The 22,512-nt window shown below is 41.1% G+C and overlaps 1 protein-coding gene across 3 annotated transcripts in view; it reads left to right on the forward strand.

Moving 5' to 3' along the window:
- The first annotated feature begins 17,216 nt into the window (after window positions 1-17,216).
- The window catches only part of CUL4B (cullin 4B), a 29,619-nt gene continuing 24,323 nt past the window's right edge, over window positions 17,217-22,512 (forward strand). For 2 of the 3 annotated variants that reach the window (XM_046673398.1, XM_046673399.1), the window contains exons 1-3: window positions 17,217-17,354; window positions 18,111-18,635; window positions 20,760-20,875. In XM_046673398.1, coding sequence (XP_046529354.1) covers window positions 17,327-17,354; window positions 18,111-18,635; window positions 20,760-20,875 — 669 coding nt within the window. In that variant the 5' untranslated portion in view covers window positions 17,217-17,326. Of the gene's footprint in view, window positions 17,355-17,597; window positions 18,636-20,759; window positions 20,876-22,512 lie in introns of those variants that run through there. The other variant, XM_046673397.1, reaches the window with a different exon arrangement.

Raw genomic sequence — 22,512 nt, forward strand, 5'->3', positions numbered from 1 at the left:
AACACACTTTGTTTTATATATCTCTAATTCATATTGTTATGTGCATAAAGGTCCACGATTGTCACATGTTCCTGGTGGAGTGTACTTTTTATCATTATTAAATATCCCTTTGTCTCTTTTAATATTTTTGGTTCTGAATTCTGTTTTTGTCTGATTCAAATAGTGCTCTTTTTTTTGCTAGCATTTGGGCAACTCAAGTTTTACTATTTCTTTTCTCACCACTATTTCTTATACCTCACATGTTCCTCTTTCTTTGGATTCATTTTGCTGTAATACCTACCTGAGTAATTCATAGAGGTTCTGAGTATGTCTGCAATGTGTTCTGAACATGTCAGAAGATTAGAATCTGAAAATTGGAGTTTTGTTCTTTGTATTATCTCACCATTTCCGCCCCCCCCACCCCCCCCCCCCCCCCCCCACCCCCACCCCCACCCCCCGCCCAATCCACACTCAGGGTCTAGTGTTCTATTTATTCCTGTTGGCTCTTCTCTTTTATGTTGTAGATTTTCTCCAAATATTTCTGGTAATCTTTTGTTGTCTGTGCATATTAGTGAATAAGGGACAAATGGATTAGCAAAGATAACTTGCCTGGGTTTCCTCTGCAGTGTCTCTGACTAGCCTATCTCCTGAGCGGGAGGCCTTTGTGCAAGTAAGTTGCATGTGTTGACCCGTCAGGCTTCACTTTAAAGTGGGTGGGTATGGAGGAGACAAAAAGGCTGTTCCCCCCATTCCTGGCAAATTGCCAAAACAATTTGACTCCAGTAGTGGAGGACTCCAGTGTATTTCTCTCCTGGCCAAAACTGCTTCTCTCGTTTTTTTCCATATATTTCATCAAAGTCCAGATTACACCAAGGTCTGCTCTGGGTTTTTTTCTAGGATCCTATACTCACACCAGCAAACTTTTGGAAGCAAATAGCTCACTTTCTATAGTATGAAATTGTAGGTTTTAGCTTTGGAATGGTCTGGGGGAAGGAGGGGCAGGGCTGATCACAGAGGGGCCAACTGGTCCTTTCTGAATGCAATTCTTTCACTGACCAGATTCCCCCCTCCCCCCACTCTTTGCATTTATTCATTCTGAGATTTGATTTTCTCTGGATTTGCTCCAGTAATCTTCTCTTGCAGGTTTTGGACTGGGTTCCTCCTCTTCTCTTATCCATATGATCATATCTGCTTTCTCTCCTTAAGGGACTCTTCACAACTTCTGAACTGCTGATGGTACACTTTGCTTTAATTATACCACTCTTGGTCCTTTTGCTATTCTGATGTTTTAAGGGATTTGAGGAGGGGAGGATGGGGACAAAGTTACAACCGCTTAGTCTGCCATCTTGATCTAATCTGACCAAAGTCATTTTCTTATGTCAATTTGCCTGAGGCAAGGAGAGCGGCCAGGGCTCACTCTGAAAGGCAAGGGGAAAGGACCTCTTCCAGTGCCGGCTTCCAATTACTCAGGACTTCCAATAAAGGTCCATTGGGATTTAGAAATCTAGGATCTGCGTATCAGTGCAGCTGAGAGAGCAAGGCTGCAACTAGCAGGCATGACCCTCAAAGCAGAAAAACTGCCAAAAAAAAAAGTGCCCCCTTGGGGTGAATTAATTAGAAAAAGGTACCCCTCTGGGTAGGCAAATTATAAAAATGCTTGCCTTTTTCTGCTGTCAGTGACATCCCTGCATTGGGGCACAAGGCTTGTTGATGAGCAGAGTGTAGGCTAGATTTCATCCCCTCCCCCCACCATATCCTTCACTTGTGCACCCTTGTGGAGGGCATATCCTGCAGAACCATATATAGTGAATAGTAGCAGTGCCAACCACAATGCTCAGAGACAAGGTCTCCACCCTCTGGGCCTTCTTCTAATTCCATGCACATGGCTGAGAGGTCAGGTTCAGGCTCAGACAGACTTTGCTCAAGTAGACCTCCTGTGAGAGCAGCCATTGCTCCCTACCATCCACTGTCCCAAGAGACAGACCTCTGACCCCCCTGAGTCATTGCAGAGCCAATATTGCAGAGCAGCCCAGAGAGCAAGCCTCCAACAATCAGGGAACTCTGGTTTTAAAGACCAGGCCCTCCTTTCTGGAGAGAGAGCCACCCTCAGCACCAAGAGGAGAGGTGGCCAATGCAAATGCCCCCAACAGCTCTCAGAGACCATCGACTACCACTAAGCCTCTCTAGAAGTTGTCCTCAGGAACTAGAGACAAGGCCTCTACCGACTGTGCTGGAGTACCTCCTCCTTCTCCTGCCCCCACAACCTACCCCACTCACCCAACCTGGGCCATCAGCCTATCTACTAGAAATAATTCTCTTGGCAACCTTGCAGAAGGTATGTATATATATATGAAAACGCTTTTCTGCCCCTCTGATACCATCTCCCAGAAAGTACCTATATCAACAGTTTGCTGCATTGTCTTTTTGATTTGTCCTATGCTCATACAAATATATAAGGCAAATATGTCTATTTATATTTTGTAAACAAAAAATAGGATTAGTCAGTACACCTTGGACTACAACGTGTTTTACTTCCCACCTAATGCATCATAGACACCTTTCAGATGGGTACATACAGTTCCATCACTTTCTTTTTCATGGCTACTTAGTATTCCATTGAATGGATGTACCATGATTTATTTAGCTCTCCCATCCAGGTACTAACCAGGCCCAACTCTGCTTAGCTTCCAAGATCAGGTCATTCAAGGTGGTACAGATGTAGACTATTTGGCTCTCTTACCTTTCCCCTCTATTCTCTCCTCCTCCTCTTCTCAATAGAGTTATAGCAACCTTTGGAAAAACTATTATGTTTACATCATTATGATTATGTATAAATAATTCACCAATGAGCCAGGTGATACATTACAATTAGATTTCTTTTCTTAAACAACTTTTTCTTTTTTTTTGGATTTAATAACTGTCTCTCCTTTTCATTTGCTTAGTTTTCCATGGTGCTTCGTGGAGTTGTGCAGTGCACGCCCTGTGCAGCTATACATGGCCGCCTTGTTTGCACCTATGGCTAAGTCTCCCCAAACTATTCAAAAAACTTTCAATATAATTTTCAACACAGTTAAATTAATAGATAATCTATCAGTTGCTTTTTGTTTTTTTCTCAGAGCCCTCTGTCTTCTTACTTCAGTCTCCTGTGTCAGATCTTGTTTCCTGCATGCCATGTCTTTTTCTTTCTTGGTTTACTCTCTAGGTTTAGTGAAGAATGTCCTCCAGTCATTTCTTGAGAGTGTGCACAGGAGGAAGAATTTTTGAGCACTGCATGTTCAAAATGTATTTACTCTATAAATAAATAAATGCATTTATTCATGTATGAATTCTATGTTGAAAATTATGTTCACTAAGAATATCGAAGGCATGGCTCCATTGCCTTTCAGCTTGACCTATTTCTGTTGAGAAGCCCAATGTCATTCTTATTCCAACTCCGTTGTATGAGATCTTTTACTTTTTCCGACTTCCAGGAGCTTTTAAAGTCTAGTATTAGCTCTGGTATCCTGAAATTTCACAGTGGTGTGCCTCTATGTGGACCTTTTTTAAAACTCACTCCGGTTTTATGTTTTATGACTATAACATTGTCCCTTATTTCTCTGAATATACTAATTGGTGGGGGGGCATAATGGTTGTCTATGTTTTCATCTGCTCCCTGCATTGTCTCTGTTTTATCCAAGTTCTCCTTTTTTTTGTTTTTTGTTTTGGCCTCTGGCTTTCATGTTGGAACTTTCCTTGAACTGTCTGAAAATTCCTGGTTATTTGTTCATATTTAATAGTGAGGCGCTGTAAGGCTGACTGGAAGTTCTGTGTGCCGGGGGTGGGCAGGACTTCGCTGTATGGTGATTGGATGGCAGAATGCTTTACAGTTGGGGTCTCAGTAATCTTTCTTTAGGGTGGTTCAGTTCTCCAGAGAAGGACAGTTTAAATCTCCTACTTGGGATATAAGCCTGGCTGCCTGTATGCCGGGAACTGGATGAGGGAAATAGAACCCTTGACTTTCCTCTCTTCCCCCTATTTTCAGTCTAGCACACGCCACTACCCCTCTTTGTCTCCAAGTCTCCTCTTTGGTTCATTTTCACTTATTTGTTTTTTAATAAATTCTTAAAACTTTTTACTGACAAATAACATACAGAAATGCACAAATGACAAGTGTATAGTCCAGTGAATTGTCACAAGCAGAACCAGCTGCACCATGAGCATCCAGAGCTCTCTGGTTCAGTTTCTACAAAGAATAAACTTCTTTGCCGGGGTAACACACATGAAGCACTTAGAACAGTCCATGGCATATTGTGAGTGCGTCTACTAGCGCTAGCTATTATCACTCAGTCACTTGTCCCTCTGCTTTCCACCTCCACAGATTGTGCTTTCATGTAACATTTATCTCTTAGTTTCATGGAAAGTGGAGTCTACATTCCAGTTTCACTTTTCCTTATTGTTTTGGGGTGATTTCTGTGCTTCAGTTCTCCTTACAAAATTTTTAATTTTTATGTAGGCTTATCTGTCAATGGATGGCCAAAAGGCATTGGATAGAAATCAGCAACTATTCCTTATAAAAACGCTAAGTACAATGGAATAGAAGAGAATTTTCTAAACACAGTAAAGAGTATCAAAAAGCCATGATGAGCAAGCATCATAATTAAGTCATTTCCCACGAAATTCAGGAATAAGGCACAACGTTCCCTATAGTGTTTTGAAGGTTCTGAAATGTAATAAACTAAGAAAATGAAATAAACTGTATTAAATTTTAAAGGAAGAAAGAGAAAAAGAAAAAAGTTTAATTATTTGATATGATTATATGCATTGAGAATCCAAGATATGCAATTTAAAAACTATTAAAACTAAGAAGTCCATGTAGTGGACATCTGCTGTTTTGGTTTTCCCAGCATTCCTTTCTCCCCGCTTCTGGTAACAGCACACTCTCCTCCCTTTAGAGATCTGCTCCTTCTTCACTGTCCTTTCAATATAGTCCTGGTGGGACAGGCCAAGATAGTACCTTGCCCCATTCCCCCTCCACACACACTGCTGGGCACCTAACCCAGGATGGCGAATCATAATATCAAACCCTGCTGGACACAGTGGCAGCTCTAAGGGGTAGCCATGTGACCCAGGCAAGAAATATAAGAACTTCCTCAGAATATTTCAAATCAGAGGTAAGGAAGTAGCTTTCTCTTTTCTTTGCCTCTTGGACTGTAAGGATGTGACTCCAGAGTAGTTGGTAGCCATGTCACTACCATGTGGAAAAGTTTTAGTGAATGAGGCAATACAGAGAAGTAAGAAGCTGAGAAGAGAGATGAAGAGATGAGTGAAAGCCTAGATACATTTGAGTCTCTGGATTCAGGTGTGTCTGTGATCTGCCCTGTCATTCCCAGTTATATAAACCAATAAACTCCATTTTCCTCTTAAGCTTATTCAAGTTGGGTTTCTGTTACTTGCAAACGAGTCCTAATACAAGCTGGATGTAAGATAAATGTACAGAATTCCATAGCTTTCACTTTTTCTTTTTTTGAAGTATTATAAAGTAGCTCCCTTTTGTTTTATTTTCCAACACTTACTATGAAATTTTTTCCAAATACCATATGATTTCACTCATATGTGGATAAGGAGAACAGATTGGTGGTTACCAGAGAGGAAGGGGGCGCGGGTAGGGCAAAAGCAGTAAAGGGGCACATATGTATGTATGGTGATGGATAAAAACTAGACTATTGGTGGTAAACACGATGCAGTCTATACAGAAACTGAAATTTAATAATGTACACCTGAAATGTACACAATGTTTTAAGCCAATATGACCTCAATAAAATAATTTTTTTCAAACATACAGAAAAGTTTAAAGAATTCACAGTGAACATCAATATACCCACCACATAGATTTTACAATTAACATTCTATTATTATATTCCAATAGCTTTGTTTTATTCTAGCAATAATAGAAAGGGGGCGGGGGGGAACGTATTCCAGTCACAATAGTGGAAAAAGATATGTGAGAAACACCACCCGGCACAGACAAATAAAACCCGCACAAAATTCTGCTCTGTCTAGACGAAGGACCAGGAAAGGAGTAACCAGGCAAGACGGAAAATTACAGATAACCGACTCACTCTAGCCAAATGCCACAGAAAAAGTGCGGCGCCACCCTCATTCACGCCTGGAATGGCGGAGTGGTACTCCCAGATCTCCGCCCTCGGCGGTCTACAACAAGGCGCCCATCGCCATCCCCGTCTCCCCCATCCCACCCCTTCCCCTCAGTGGAGACCACGTGGGGAGCCTGACACCTTCCCCCCCACCCCCAGGTGTCGGCGTAGTATGCCAGTCTTGGCACAGAACAACCTTAGCTGACCTGCTGATGTCCCAGAGATGGTACTACTACAGATAGAATAACCTAGAATTTGGGAAATGTATCGATACCAGATGGTTTTGAGTTTTCCGGCTTTTTCACTTTTGGCGCCAACCAGGCCCCTGTTAGTCGAGTGGGGTTTCCCCTGAAGGGATTGGTCAGATCCGCTGTCAATCATCCTTGAAAGCCATTAAAAGCACAGGAAAGCCTCCACGAGCACAAGTCAGCCTTAAGAAAGGGCGTGTGTTGGTAGCGTGTTTGCGACAGGTCTTCTTCCGAGCCCTGAGGTTTCGAGATCGGACTAGATGGAACGACGGCAACAATAACAAATTCTGCTGGTCCAACTGAAGCGGTAAGTTCAACACCCTCCAGAGTGAGAAACGCGGGGAGGGTGTCCTTTAGGAACTTAGTAAACGTGCGCGTGCTTTCCGGCTAAGAGACCCTAAGCAAAGCCGCCTCTTCAGGCAATGTTAAGTTATTCTCCGTGTTGTGCTTCCTTTCGTCATTCTCAGCTGTTTAGAAGAGGTATGTTAGAAGTTACAGCCTTTATCTACCCGCAGTGTGGAGAATTTAGGGAAAAGCGTGTTAGAGCCGTAGTTACCTGTCGAGAAATCTCTCCTCGGCAAAGTGGTGACCACAGGAGGACCCTCAACAACCCTAACACTGTAGGTGTAAATGAAGAGGCCAAAACAGAAGATAGGGACCTGGTCCAGCTCACATGTGAGATCGTACTTTGGCAAACCCTCCGAAAAAGCTGGAGGAAGCTTTAAGGGGAGTCTATTTCTCGACATTTAAGCTAGCAGGAGCGCAAGCCATCGTAATTTAAAAGGAAACTTAAAAGAGCATGTCATACTTCCAGTTTAAATTGTTAGTCTGAACAAATGTGTTTTTCTCCCCAAATTAGCTTTAATCGGAAGAAAAATAAAAAACAGAGCCATAACCACAAGGGATAACAGGGAAGGGTATGATTCGCAGGCCAAAATTTTGAGGATTTTCTTGAAGATATGAAAGAAATAGGATAAAATTGGTTGAGAAACCAGAGTCAGTGAATCCATAACAGTATACAGATATGGGAAAGGTCTGCGGTAAAAGGGAATTCTCTGTTTTCTAACATAGTCCCCAAGTGATAGATGAGGGCACAGTGATCTGGGTTGGGGGATGGGAGTGATGCTGGGGCCAACTCAGAAGACAACGGAGAGTAAATGAACTTGTCAAACTTAGATTTAAGTCCAAATGATTGTGAAGAATGTGTATAGGATGCTTGAGTAAATTATGAAGAAATTATTCCTAAAAAGATGAAGCCTAATGAAACCATTAATAAAAAATTAATAGCAAAATGGAAATAAATTTCTGGAGAGAGGATTGGTGTTAGAGGATGGTAGTAAAGATGGGACTTCTGCTTTTGCTTTGTTATGGTTGTTTTACAGTGAGAATGAATTCATGTAATATTTTGGCAAAAACTTTAAAGTTTGATAATATTTAGCGTTGCTGGGGGCCAACCCGGTGGTGCAGCAGTTAAGTTTGCAGGCTCTGCTTCAGTGGCCCAGGGTTCACCAGTTCAGATCCTGGGTGCAGACCTAAGCATGGCTTAGCCATGCTGTGGCAGGCGTCCCACATATAAAGTAGAGGAAGATGGGCACGGATGTTAGCTCAGGGCCAGTCTTCCTCAGCAAAAAGAGGAGGATTGGCAGCGGATGTTAGCTCAGAGCTAATCTTCCTCAAAAAAAAAAGAAACAATTTAGTGTTGCTCATGGTGTGAGCATTTAGCAGTCATTTTTTTTTTGAAAGATTTTTTTATTTTTTTCCTTTTTCTCCCCAAACCCCCCCCCCCCCCAGTACATAATTGTATATTCTTAGTTGTGGGTCCTTCTAGTTGTGGCACGTGGGCCGCCGCCTCAGCGTGACTTCATGCGTGATACCATGTCCGTGCCCAGGATTCGAACCAACGAAACACTGGGCCGCCTGCAGCGGAGCACGTGAACTTGGCCACGGGGCCGGCCCCTTAGCAGTCATTCTGAAAGTGGGAGTGAATGCACAATATTTTTGAAGAGAAATATGGCAATCTATCAAAATTTTAAATATACCTTCTCCTTGACCTAATTCTACTTTTTCAGATATACCCTCATAAATACTTTTACACATTCACAAAGATTTATGTTACAGGATGTTCACTGCTGCATGTCTGTAGTAACAAAAAACTGGAAATAACCAAATATCCAAAAAAATAGGGGCGTTTAAATAAAGTGTGGTGTGTGTTTGTAGCCCTTAAGAAAGAATATGTACTGTCATAGGAAGATCTCCAACGTATATAAGTTTAAAAAGCAAATTGTAGAGCTATATGTACAGTAATGATACCATTAAAAAATACCAAAGCTTCCTGTTTGTATATAAACAAATGCATATGTATGTAAATGTTGAGGAAGGATACACACAAAACTTAACAGTGAAAGGGACACTTCCAATTTTTATCCTATATTCTTCAATACCGTTTGGTTTTTTTTTACAAGAATGTTTGTCTGTTATTTGTATGAGTAAACAAAATTAAAAGATAACCATTAATAGAATGTAAATAGTATGTAGTTTCCCAACCACTAATAGTTGAAAAAAAGGAAATTCAGTCAGTCCAGCAAAAGTAAGGAAAGGGAAAAAGAAACAATAATAACGTGTGATAAATAGAACTTTTAAAAAAGTGACATGAATATGTAGTACATCCATATAAAGTATATTATGCTGCCCTTCAAAATGGTGAGGTAGATTTATGTATACTGACAAGGAAAGATGTCCATGATATAATATTATGCAAAAAAAATTAAAGTTACAGAACAATTCATATAGTATGATTCCTTTTTTTTAAAGCAAAAACTCTGTGTTGCTAAATGTATAGAAAAAGATCTTTAATTAGCAAATTGTTAACTGAAGTTACCCTTGAGGAGTGGGTTTTGTTTGGGCAGCAGGGAGTAAGGGGTGATGTCACCTGATTTTGTAGTCAAAAGTTGTTGAGACCTGGACATTTCTAGATGTACGGCTGATCATATTACTCCCTTCCCTGCTTGAAACCCTTCAGTGGTGACCCATGACCTGCCGGATCGAATGCAAACTCTGGAGCATGGCATACAGTGGTCGGCATGATCTGAAACCTGCCTGCCTCTCTGTCTTCATCTCCCGCTATACCCACCACTGGCCTGCTGCGTGTCAGTGACACAGCATAGTAATATTTGCATTCGCTTAAATGGGCCATGATTTTTCTCATACCTCCATGTCTTTGTACACACTGTTCCCTTTTTCAAGTAACCTGTAGGTCTGCAGATCTCACCATCCTGATACTGTAAATTAAGTTCAGATTTGTAATAATTAATAATACAGATTACAACAACTTTAAGTCCCCATCTTGTGGACCATGGAAAGTTTATTTTTCTACCAGGTTGGAAACTTTTTATTACATAATTTTAATACATATGAAAGAGTATGTGTGACAGCTTATGGAGCATTAGAATAAAACAAACATCCATGAACCCATCATCAGCTTAAGAACTAGAACATGCTTTTGAATCTACCTAAATTCTCCCCCCTTGCTTCCCCGAGAGCAATCCCCTATCCAGGATTTTGTGTTTATTATTTCTCTTCTATATTTTAATGGTTTTACCACATTATATATCCATAAGTTTTCCTTTTTTCTTTCTTTCTTTCTTTTTTTTTTTTTTGGTGAGGAAGATTGGCCCTGAGATGACATCTGTTGCCAATCTTCTTCTTTTTGCTTGAGGAAGATTGTCCCTGAGCTAACCTCTGTGCCAGTCTTCCTCTATTTTGTATGTGGGATGCTGCCACAGCATGGCTTGATGAACAGTGCGTAGGTTCACACCCGGGATGTGAACCTGCAAACCCTGGGCCACCACAGCAGAGTGCATAAACTCAACCACTATGCCAATGGGACTTCCCGAGTTTTCCTTATTTTTGAGCTTTACAAAAAGGTTAGCAAATTGTATATATTCTCCTCTGATTTGCTTTTTTTATGTAACTTTATTTCTGTGATTTATGCATGTAAGCAGTAATTCATTTTTCAATGCTGTGTAGTATTTTGTTGCATGAATATGCCACAAATTATTTAGCCACTTTATTGAAGAATAGTCTCTTGCCATTCTTTGAAGTCTGTATCAAAGGTGATGAGGACTAGGAACAGAAAATCCTTAGCATGTCTTTTTTTAAGTAATTTTACTGGGATTATAATGGTTTGTAGCATTTGTAATTTCGAGTATACATTGTTTATTAATCTTAGCATGTTTTAAATCACTTCCTCCTTTGTGCCATCAGTTAATATTTTCATATCCCTACTTTTAGCACTTAGTATATTCAAGGGCAAGGATTAGCAATTTTTTTCCTGTAGAGGACTAGATAAGAAATATTTTAGGCTCTGTGGTCCATATGGTCTGTAGCAACTACTGAACTCTGTTGTTTTAGCACAAAAGCAGCCACAGAAAATATGTAGATGAATGAGTATGGCAGTGTTCCAATAAAACTTTCTTTATAAAAACAGGCAGCTGGCTAGGTTTGGTCCACTGGTTGTCATTTCCCAAACCCTGCTTTAGTTCATCTGAATTCCTGTAGCATTGTCCAGTATTGTCTTATCATCTTGTTTCCCATGCCTCCTCCCCCGCCCACCCCAACCCCCAGCCTTCTGTGATTCAGAGCTCCTCTACCTAAGGATGAGCCCAACCTGTAAGTCCAACTCCTGAACCAGTGTGGCTCAAAGCAAGAATTATCAGTAGCCCCAGCTCCAACAGCCAAGTAGGGTATAGTAGTAAGGGCTGGTGCTAAGGGTCCTAGGAATTGCTGCACCAGATTTGAGACTGGGATGCTGCCTTGATTTCCCTCTTTAGCACTCCAGAGTTTCTGTTTAGGACTGAAACTATTCCCTGAGAACTAGCCTCCTTGCAATTTCCCGAATATGCCTTATTCTCTCTCACCTTCAGGTGTGCTCACTCCCACACCCCTTGCCTTCAATTCCCACTTACCCTCAGGGATTTAAGTGGAATTACTTTCTCTGGAAGCTATTCTTAATTCCCCACCCCGATCCTTTCTCCACCGCACCCTGCCTTCCTCGGCTGGCTGTTCAGGTGTCTCTCCTCTGTGTTCCTATGGCAGCCTTTATGGCTCCGTCCTGTAATGGTCTGCCTCACCCACTAGGCCAATTGAGAACTGTGTCAGGGCAAGGGTTGTCTTTGTACACTCAGTGACTGGATCAGAAGGGTTCTCAGGCAAGGTTTGTTCAGTATTTGCCTGGATTGGGCTAGAAGGAGCTGATTTCTACTTCCGGTGAATATCAGCCTGACTGAGGGTCCAGCCAGGGAATGGACTAATTCTCTAGAAGTAAACTGCCACTTGAATGTGCATTGCTTGCTCCTGTGTCCTGCCTGCTTGATGATGGCTTGAACTGAATCCAAGCTTGGTCTCCTTTTGGGCACCGTGATTTGGCTCATCTCAATAAAGGAGTTATTTTATTATTCATTTTTTTCTCCTGGTGAGTGGGGCTCTGAACTTCTTTTCCTAACTTTTCTATTACTTGAGACAATTGTATAGCATGTCTCCTTACTAAACTGTAAACCGTGGGAAATACTATATTTGGAGTTAGAGAAAAACTTTAAGTTTCGTTTAAGTCTGTGTGCTTTACGACTTTGGGATGTTCCAGGCCTTCCCTGAGCCTGTTTCTCATCTGTAAAATGGGGATGGCAGTTGACTTCTCACAGTGTGGTTAAGAGGATAAAATAAGATTGCGTGTGAAAGTCCTTTGAAAAACTGTAAAATCAACTGCACATGGAATTTTGTATTAGTTCTGTATTCCCTTATGACATCTAGCACCGTGCCTTGCCCAGGGTAGTTGCTCAATACATTTTTGTTGAATGACCAAATGAATTGGCAAGAGAAATAATGCTATTGGTGGGAATAAAGGACATCTAATAGAATCAAGGAAAAACAGAGCGCTTGGCAATAGAAACATCCATATGATGAGTGATAATTCAGAAGTTGGGCATTAATGGATAGCTCCAAACTTACATTCCCAACGTCTGCTCTCTGTTTTTCTTATAAAAAAATATTTAAAATTCTTTTTAACATGATGTCGGTAGTAAGGATAAGCTGTCAAACTTGACTAGATCTTAAATACTTAGTCATCACAAAGCAGGATTGGCCCCAGGCAATGTTGTGAGGTCAGCAAAATGTACTTTCTCCCCTTACATTGCAATGCCTATTCCTAGTTCTGTTTACCTCCAGGCACTTAGGACTTTTGTATTATCCTTTGTTCCCAAGAAGCGTTCACCTTAAAGGGTCAGGAACTAAGTCTCTCTGGACAATTTCTTTTGAAAACAGGATTCCTAGAGAAGGAGGCTATTTTATCAAAGAGAATTAATAAATAATTGTGAAATTTCGGGCATTAAAGGGAATACAAAGGCTTATGAACCCCATTCAAATCACAAAGGTATGTACTTCACCTACAGCTGTGGTCCCTACCCCGGAGGTGTGGAGAATCACCTGGAGAGCTTCTTGAAAATGCTGACAGTTGAGGCCCTACTCCCAGAGTTCTAATTCAGTTAGATGAGGTTCAGACCAGGGCAAAGGGGTTTTTAAGAAAACTCCCCAGGCAATTCTGCTGTACAGTCTGTTGTACAGTGAGAGTTGGGGACTGCTGATTTAAACCTCCGTTGGCCCTGTTCTTGAGCAAAAGAAAAGCTGAATGCCATAGGAAGATCAAACCTTAAAGCAGGGTGGGGGTGGAGGGAGTGCGAGAGTCAAGGATAAAGTGAACAGAAGGTTAAAAATAGGCCCAGCAACTCCACAATAAGCAGGTGCTGGGCAGCACCAAAGGAAGAAGTAACCTGTGGCTGATCTGGTCCCCCATTCCCAAACCCCCAGGGAAAATGGCCTGGCCCTAACTGTTAAGGCCTTAAATCTACTTTCCAGATGGTTCACTGGTATGACAGTAGATAAAATCTCTGAGCTAAGGGGTTAAGTCCTCAAATGGTTAATGTACCTGTCAGTAAGTCTTCAGTTGATGAGATAACATTACATAGAAGATAAAGGATTTTGTTAAAAATATGAGACCTGTGTTATTTACATTTTACTGAGTACTGTAGGTTCGGCATTTGTTATTAAGTTCCTTTTGCTCTATAAAGCAACTCCAGGATGGGCAAAGGGTGACTTTACATAGTGTAGTGGGATCATGTTTGCTTAAGCTTTGGCCTTCTCAGTCCCCCAGAGCAGGGCCTTGCTGTTGCTTGCATCACAAAGCCCTTATTATGATACAATGGTTACAATCTCACCACTGCTGGCTTTGCGCTCTCAGTGTTGCCCTGCTTCAGAGATGGTCCTGGAGAAGAGTGGATAGAGAACATGGACCACCGTTTACCCAGCAGTGGTCTTTTCTGGACACATTCTTAAATAGTACTTGCTGCAGAATCGTCTTGGGTATTCCCCTGAGCAAGCAGTATCTCTTATTTTTAAGGAAATTCCCACACATGAATAACAAGGCTTCCAAGAGTCCACCAACAAGCCCCTGCTCTGAGATGTCTGGAGAAGACCCAAACCCAAGCACCCCGGGGAGTCGTCGTGATGAAAGCGAAACAGGTTATACTTTTTAAAGAGATGCCTACAGAAATAGGAGAATGGACATTAGAAAAACTAGTCCTCTGTCTTTCTTCCTTCTTTCTTTCCTTTCTGTATTTCTTCCTTTCTGTATATATATATATACCTTTATAAATAGCTACAGATTTACTTATTTAATTGATTAAAAGAAGGCCAGTAATAACTATACCTCATCTGGCAGCAGTGTAAAGTTTAATTAATTTTTGCAAGGTATGAGTTGAACTCACAAGATGAAAGATTCTATATATGTAATATGTGTTAAGTGCCCGATCTGGTTTAGTCTGATAATGGCCGTAATTTATGCTCATGCCTTGATTATTGTGGTTTCAGTGAGTTAAATCTTGAAAAATGCATTTTAATGTTGAGAATGTGTTTAACATTGGTTGGCAAACGTTTGGGTGTATAAAACATATGCTTATGTTTTAGCTAGCCCCAATTAGTTGATTCTTGATGTAAAAGATGTTTTACAAAGCAACATGGGAGGTTTTTCTTCTTTTTAAATTGATCCTCAAAACAAAGAAAAAAAAATTGATCCAAGGGTCCAAGGAGACACAAAGTTCTGGTCCTCATACATCAGATAGTAATATCTAAATTGGTTTGTGCCACAAAATATAAATGTTAAATTTAAAAAATAATTTAAATTAATTATTAAAATTTTATATCTGTATTAAGGATATTGCTGAATATGCTTAATATTACATATTAAGATGTGCTGAATATGTGAGGATTGACCTGGTACAAAATAAAGTGAGGTTGTAAAATGTCAAAAGGAAGCTTGTTACTAATCACTAAGAAAAAAAAAGAAAAAATATTTTTTCCACAAAACTCACTTAAGGATATTCATGGAAAACTTAAATAGTAGGTTAGACTCCTGGGTCATTTAAAGTGAGCTAGAGCTCAAGAGCCAAGAATCTGTGCTTTTAGAACTAACATTTACCTGGGAAGACTGAAGGGCTTAGATAACCATGTCAGATTGGGAGCTATTATTACTAGAATGTAGTTGAATATTAACAAGACTCAGCTATCCTTTATGTTAGTATAAAAGTTTATCTTTGTATGGCAAAAGCAGTTTTCTTTTTATCTTCATGTCCATTCCCTTTCAGTTGTACTAATATTTATAATTTTTAAAATAGCTAGCACTCCATATACCCTTCTAAGGAATATAATTACATGAATTAGAACAAGGCTCACTTTTTTTTGTCTTGAAAAGTCCTCAGCTGGTCCATCCATACACCCTTCTAAGGAATATAACTATATGAATTAGAACAACTTTGTTCATTAAATCCTGAAAATTAGCCAGCTAATCCTCCCTTATAAAGGCACGGCATTATTTTATTCTCATTCAATGAAATATTCCATTCAATAAGTATTTACTCTGCGTTTACACAATTGTTCAGCGTTATGTGCAATGTGAAGTGCAATAAAGGAGAGCTTCATGTTAGGACACCTTCCCTGGCCTTAAGAGTTTACAGTCTCATTTTAGGCGGCAAGAGCGATACGGTATATTCAAAACAGATAGGAGTTTATCTTCCCCCTTTCAGGCCTCTATCTCCTTTCTCTGCGGCCCTGGGGCCTAAGTTCCATTAGAGCTTTGCTCTCTGCCTGTTGTCATCAAACAGGACAAAGCTGATAATAGCCCAAGGTGGTGCCTTTTCTAAGAGGATCTGCATTTTAATCAAGGACTTTTCAAGACACACACACACAAAAAAACCAAAACAGTGGGTCTGGGTAAACAAAGTTAGAATATTGATTTATTCTTAGGGTTCTGATTTGTCTATCTCAAGCTTTACAATACAAACTGTTTTTACTCCAACCACAACCCTGTCTTGCCCCTGCTTTTAAAAGCCCAGCTTGCTGGCTTATCTCCATGCTGCCTATCCTAGCCCACAGGGTAGACTCCAAAATTTTTGGCTTTGTGTGCCAGGCAGTCTTGAGGCTCATCTTCCTTACTTCCAACCAGACATCCTACTTTCCAGCCTCACTGCACTTTCCATATTTCCATAAACAGGCCAGGCCCTTTCACAACTCCTTGCTTTGCCCCTGTTTCCACTGCCCAGAATGCCTTTCACCCTCTCCCCTCTTGTCAAAATTTTTGGCAACTCCCACTTTGAGACCCAGCATAAAACATCAGTTCCTCTGTGAAACTCTTTCTGACTATTCCAAAATTACCCCAGATTTCTTGTTTCACCTGTTCCCATAGCACTCTGTACATTTGTTATAGTACTGTTATGGAAATTAGTTTTGAAACTATCTTCCCCCACTGGCTTCTCCATGGCAGGGACCTGGTAAAGTGTCTGGCATACAAAATCTTTCAGTACCTGCTCGTTGAATGTTTCTGCAGTTAGAATGATCAACAGGTTGGCAAATTTAGTTTTATTTGACATTGTGTACTCTCATCCTCCTGCCAAAAAAAGGCTTCGGGTTAAATGAAAACTCCCAACAAGGAATTTACAAGGTTTATTGTTGCTAATTTAATCAAATGTAGAGGTTTGTTCTTATGAGTAATCCATTTTAAAATTTGGGCTCATGGAATACATTGGTAGAAAACATTGACTTCTGCCAGTATTGTTCTCCTAAAATGTCTTCTTTGGGACGAAGTGTATAAACTGAGGTTTGGTAAAAGACGTGGCTTTGTCTAGTCTGTAAATTACTAGGTTAATGACAGATGAGGTCGAGCTTGGGGTTGGTCCTGGGACTTGTGTGTGTGGGGGGGGGGGGCGTGTTAGTTACCTTCCCGTTTCTTGGCCTTAAAATGCACGCTTAACTGCGGCCAGCTATCTTAGAAAATGCTCCTGGTAGGAAGGGAAAAGAATTTGTAGCTATATTACTGAGAAAGGTATCAAAATTCAGGCCCCATTCAGTATTGGGTCAGTGATGTCCTTGACATAAAAGAGAAACAACTTATAGCGCAACTCAATCAGAACTCCTTTTCTTTCCATCTAAGCTCTTTTTCTTTTCCTATCTTAACATGACATTCCTCCCTAGCAGGGGGCATAATGGCATGATTATATTTTCGTCCATTTCGGGTTACTCCCCTCGTCTTGCAACCCCTCCTCATTCCTTTATCTCTTTCAAAGTTTCCATTCTCCGTTCCCTTACTTTTTACTCCCTCCCTTCCTCTCTCCCTCCTCCTCTTTTTTCCCAGCTAGCTCACCCCGCCCCTCACCGTCACCACTTTCCCTCCCCTTCAGGCTCCTTCCCGCTCCTTCTCCCGCCACCCCCTCCTCGCCCGCCCCGCGTCCAGAAATCGCCAATCAGGAGCTCCGAAGGTGCCCGAAGGCCCGCCCCTCCTCCCTTTCCACCTCTCCCCCTCCCCTTTTCTCCCTCCCCCACCCCCCCTTTCAAGTCCTGCGGACCTGGGGGCTTCGGGATCTGGGCGCTATGAAAAGTGTCTGCCCAGTCACTTCCGGTAAGGGCGTTGCGGCGCGAAGCTTCCCGCGGGACCGTTAAGGAGGGGTGGGAGTTACCGGTGGGCCGGGTGAGGAGAGTGCAGCCCGGGAAGGTGAGCGGGTGAGGGAGGGGGAGGGAGCGCGAGCGCGAAGGAAGGAACGCCAGCGTCTCGGGTGCCTTAGCCGCCCCTTTCCCGCCGCCTCCCCGCGAGCCGGCGCCCCCGCCCCCCCGGGCGCCCGCAGTGCTTCTCTCCACCCCCCACTCCCGGGGACAGACGCCGCCCCTCCCTCGCCGCCGCGTGACCGGAAGTGGCGCCATCTTTAGCTTCTTGTGCTATTGACAATAACAAGCCTCGGCTCTCTCCCCCTTCCCCCTCCCCCCAAGCACGGCGTCTCCCCTCCCTGAGAGGGGGAGAAAAGGAGGAGGAGCTGCCGCCTCACAGACTCTCTGAGTCGCTCCTGCAGAAAGGGGGGAGAGAGACCGAAAAGCAGGGGAGGGGGACGGCACGGCCGTTTACCTGTCTGCCTCCTCATTCGCTCTCCCCCCTCGTTCTGCTCACTCCTGGTGTTAGCCTATCCGCCTTCCCAAACCCTCCCATTCCCCCGGTGTAGCCCCCCCTTCACTTTCCTTCTCGTCCTCTGTGTTTCTCCTCTCTTCTTTCTTCCCTTCCCCCTCTAGCATTGCCACCTTCTCTCCTACACGCACGCAGGCATATAAACGTAGGTTTTTGATGCTCCTCTGCCTGTTGACCCCGCTATTTTCATGTTTCCAACAGGTTTTTCTTCCCCCAATCCCTCAGCTGCTGCTGCTGCTCAGGAGGTCAGATCTGCCACTGATGGTAATACCAGCACCACTCCGCCCACCTCTGCAAAGAAGAGAAAGTTAAACAGCAGTAGCAGCAGTAACAGTAGTAACGAGAGAGAAGACTTTGATATCGCCTCTTCCTCTCCTCCTTTACAACCCAGGGATTCGGCATCCCCTTCAACCTCGTCCTTCTGCCTGGGGGTTTCAGTGGCTGCTTCCAGCCACGTACCGGTACCGAAGAAGCTGCGTTTTGACGACGGCGTGGACTTTGTAGGGTTTGATGCGAAGATGGCTGAGGAATCCTCCTCCTCCTCCTCCTCCTCTTCACCAACTGCTGCAACATCTCAGCAGCAGCAACTTAAAAATAAGAGTATATTAATCTCTTCTGTGGCTTCGGTGCATCACGCAAATGGCCTAGCCAAATCTACCACCGCCTCTAGCTTTGCTAACAGCAAGCCTGGCTCTGCTAAGAAGTTAGTGATCAAGAACTTTAAAGGTAACCAAGGCCAAAATCCATAATCACTTACTAAGGATTTGACACTTGAGCGGTCACGTGCTCTATTTATGTTAATATATTAAACAGTATAGAGGTGGCCTAATGTTTTATGCATAATCAGTGAGGCGGAGGGAGGTCCTTTTTTGGGTGGAGGGTTCATTTTCCGGGGATGGTTAGTATCCTTGTGCTGAAGTATACACTGGGTGTTTCTGTACAGTATTTTGAGGTCTGTCTCAGCCTATCGTATCTAATCTGTTATTCCTTATAACACTGGCAATCGGTATGTTTGATCCGGATTTTACAGGTGAGAAATTTGTATTTTAAAGAGGTTTATGTATTTCAGGTGCATAGTGAGCCTTGGCACTGCTGGGAATTTTATTTTTATGCTTCAGTAGGCCACATTCTCCAGTCCCTAGAAATGCAGGTAGCAATGGTGATATGTTCATGCTCAAATAAGATTTACAGTTAGATTTATGATGTTGAATGCTATATTCTTGAAACTCATTGTGTTAGCAGTACTTGGAGAAAAATATTTATGATCTCTGCATTTCTTTCCAAAGGTGGGCTTTGGAAGTGAAAAATAATGTGTTTACACAGAAGTAGTAACTGTGTACCACTAGTCTAAAGATAGGATCAATTACTACATCTATTTTTTTATCACTAAAATGGGTTTTAAAGCACTGACCTGCAGCTTTTAGGAAAACTTCTTCATTTTGTGTTTGCGATGTGATGGAGAGTGTTATAAATGCATTGATGCAAATATAAAATCAGCAATTTAAAAAAATGTAGTTGAGCTGATTTACTTTTTATCTGTTGACTGTGTTTCTGTTTTTCTGACTTACTTTTTCAACACCCTTAACTGACAGGTATTAGATGCTAAATTGTTTATTAAGTGGAGAAGTAAATGAATGAACTAAAGTAATATTTACCAGATAAGTGCCTTGCGGCTAAGTGTTAGTATTGAGAAAATTAGATTCTCCATGCTTGTGTTTTCAACATTAGTGTGGAAATCAAGAATATGCTCTATTTTGTCTCAAGCAGAGGATTATAGTGTTGTTTATTTTTAACCATTTTTTTGTGTCACTCCTCTCTCGTCCCCAAGCTCTCAAGAGTGTTGTAATGTTTCTGATTTAATAGTAGACCTTTCTGAAGTAAATATGAATTGTAATTGACTAATGTGTTCACTGTTTCATTTAAAATATGTTGATTTAATAGCCAAGGATTTTTAAAGAGATGAGCTGCGATCCTAATTGTATTTGCATACTGGTTTCAGAGATTTTTGTTTGGGTTTTTTCTCTCCCTCCTAAAATAAAAACACCTTATTAAGATATTTGGGTGTTTTCATTAAAAAAAAGCTCATTGCTGGTCAGTGAAGTTTAAATTAAATCCTGGATTAAGATTCCTTTTCCTTTTCATTCTAAAAAATGCTACATAGGTTCTGGAGTCATTTTGATGTTTTAATTTCTTAACATTTTACTCTGCTCAGAAATGCAGTTTAAGTTAAAACCTGAATTAAGATGTTTCTCTCAATTTCTGTAGATGCTGCATAAATGTGAGGGGTCAAACAGACCTAGATTAGAATCCCAGTTTTGCCATTGGCTAGCTATGGTGACCTTGGGCAAGCCTTACTAAATGAATCTTCCAGCCTCAGTTTCCTCAGTTGCAGAATAGGGATAATAATACCTTCCTCAGGGCATTATTAGGAAGATTCAGATGTTTATAAAGTACCTTGTGCATAATAGGCGCTCAGTGTTTTAAATCTCATGTACAGAATTCATGTTGACTGACTTAGGTTTTACACATGATTGAATAGGATCAGGATTGTTCTTTTTTATCTGTCATTCTTGAATTTTTGTTTTTTGAAGCAATACAGTCAATAGGAGATAAAATCCTCACCTTCAGTTTTAATAGGTGAGTCAAAATGACTTGAACAGTATGCTGGCATTTGAAATTTTATTCTTTATATTAAACTAAATACAGTGGTTACATGAATATTTAGGTGTAATAATTATGAAGATCACAATTACTCCTAAAAAGCAGTCATAGTGTTATTGTATTTTATGGATCCTTCTATTACTATATTGTACATATTATTCTGATGTCAACCTTTTATATATCATCTAGATAAGCCTAAATTACCAGAAAACTACACAGATGAAACATGGCAGAAGCTGAAAGAAGCGGTGGAAGCTATCCAGAATAGCACTTCGATTAAGTACAATTTAGAAGAACTGTATCAGGTCTGTATTAATGTGAACAACCAGCTTTCATTAGCATAAATTGAAGTGGAATGTATATGGATTTTACTTCCTGAAATGGGTCCTTATGTGGACTTTTGGTTCCCTCCTAATTATAGTTTCTCGATTAATTTATGCACTGTTTTATAATCAGACTACGTATTCTGACATAAACTATGGGTACAGTCATATTGGTATAAATTGGGCTTATCTGGGACCCTTCTCATTAGGATTTATACTTAGGAGTACCTTGGTATAATAGAGGATTTACCTGTAATGGAATCCTATAGCCTGGATCTCAAAGGTGATTTTTGGTGACATGTCATTTTATTGTGATGCTTCTTGCTAAGTGATGTTACTCATCTGTAAGAAAGGCCTCAAGAAATACAGATATTTCCATACACTTTATTCCGCCTCTTTTCTATTAGTGGCCTTTGGTCATTTCTTTTTCTTTCTCTTTGTTTGTCTAATCTCCTGAGCTACTAGACACACCTTAGCCAAAATATGAGCAGCAGGTTGTATTCCAGTGATGGTCTGATGTTCAGGTTTGTTTCTTTTGCTGAACGAACAGGTCTGTACTGAAGTGTTTAATTTAAATATACTGTTAAAGGCAATTACTGATTTAGATTTCTTACTACCAAGATATTTTGCCCTACCTGTGTTTTTGACACAGCCGGTTCAAGAAGTTACTTTGCATTATAGCATCAGCAGTTTTGTATTAAAAAAATACTTCAGAGTCCAAAAGCTTGAGTTTTTGTATTGATGAATACCTTTTAAGAAATTACGTTGGGTCAGTTGATCCGAATTTGTAGTTTTCATCTATTCATTTTAGTTATGGAGGTAGTATGGTGATGGACAGACCCTGGATTAGGAGTCAGAAGACAGGTTTGGGACCTAGTTTGGGCTGCTGTTATCCTTGTGATCTTGGTCAAGGAGCTAAACTTCTCCCAGCTTCAGTTTTCTCCTCTGTAAAATAGGGGAAAGAGTACCTGCCCTATTTACCTCAGGAGGTTGCTTATAAGAATCGAATAAGATGTTTGTGAAAAACCCCTCAAGCACTATGATTCAGAAATATAAGATCATATTATCACTAGTCAAACTTCTTCATAAGCCACAGTGTGGCCTTTTCACTCGTACTATGTCAATTGAGATCACCAATTTCTGTTGCTGTGAAGGTTAAATGATTCAGTGCATGCCAAACAGAATGATGCCCAACATGTAGTAATAATGCTATGTAATAGTATAAGCATGATAATGCTATCTAAGTGTAGGTGGTAGTAGTACTGCTAAGGTATTACTTACGGATAAGCCCACCTCATTTGCCTATGTTGGTATATTACATACGTGGCTCCTAAGTTGTACAATAATAGAAGTGGAATTATGGAATTAGAGTTGGAAAGGCCTTAAGAAAGATCATGTGGTCCAGTATCTTTTGTTCATACATGGAACAGCCTGCAAAGCAGGTTCATTGTTTAATATCTCATTTAAGAATTTAGAGACCCTTTGTGAAGTAGATAGGGTAGTGTAGTTATTATCCCCTCTCTATTGATAAGGAAACTGAGTCTCAGGGAAGTTAAATACATGCTCAGAGTCATACATTGGCAGAGCAGGGGACTGGAACTGAGGTGCCCAAGTTTCTA

Source organism: Equus quagga, chromosome 10 (assembly GCF_021613505.1).
Source record: "Equus quagga isolate Etosha38 chromosome 10, UCLA_HA_Equagga_1.0, whole genome shotgun sequence".
NCBI classification, from domain to species: domain Eukaryota; kingdom Metazoa; phylum Chordata; class Mammalia; order Perissodactyla; family Equidae; genus Equus; species Equus quagga.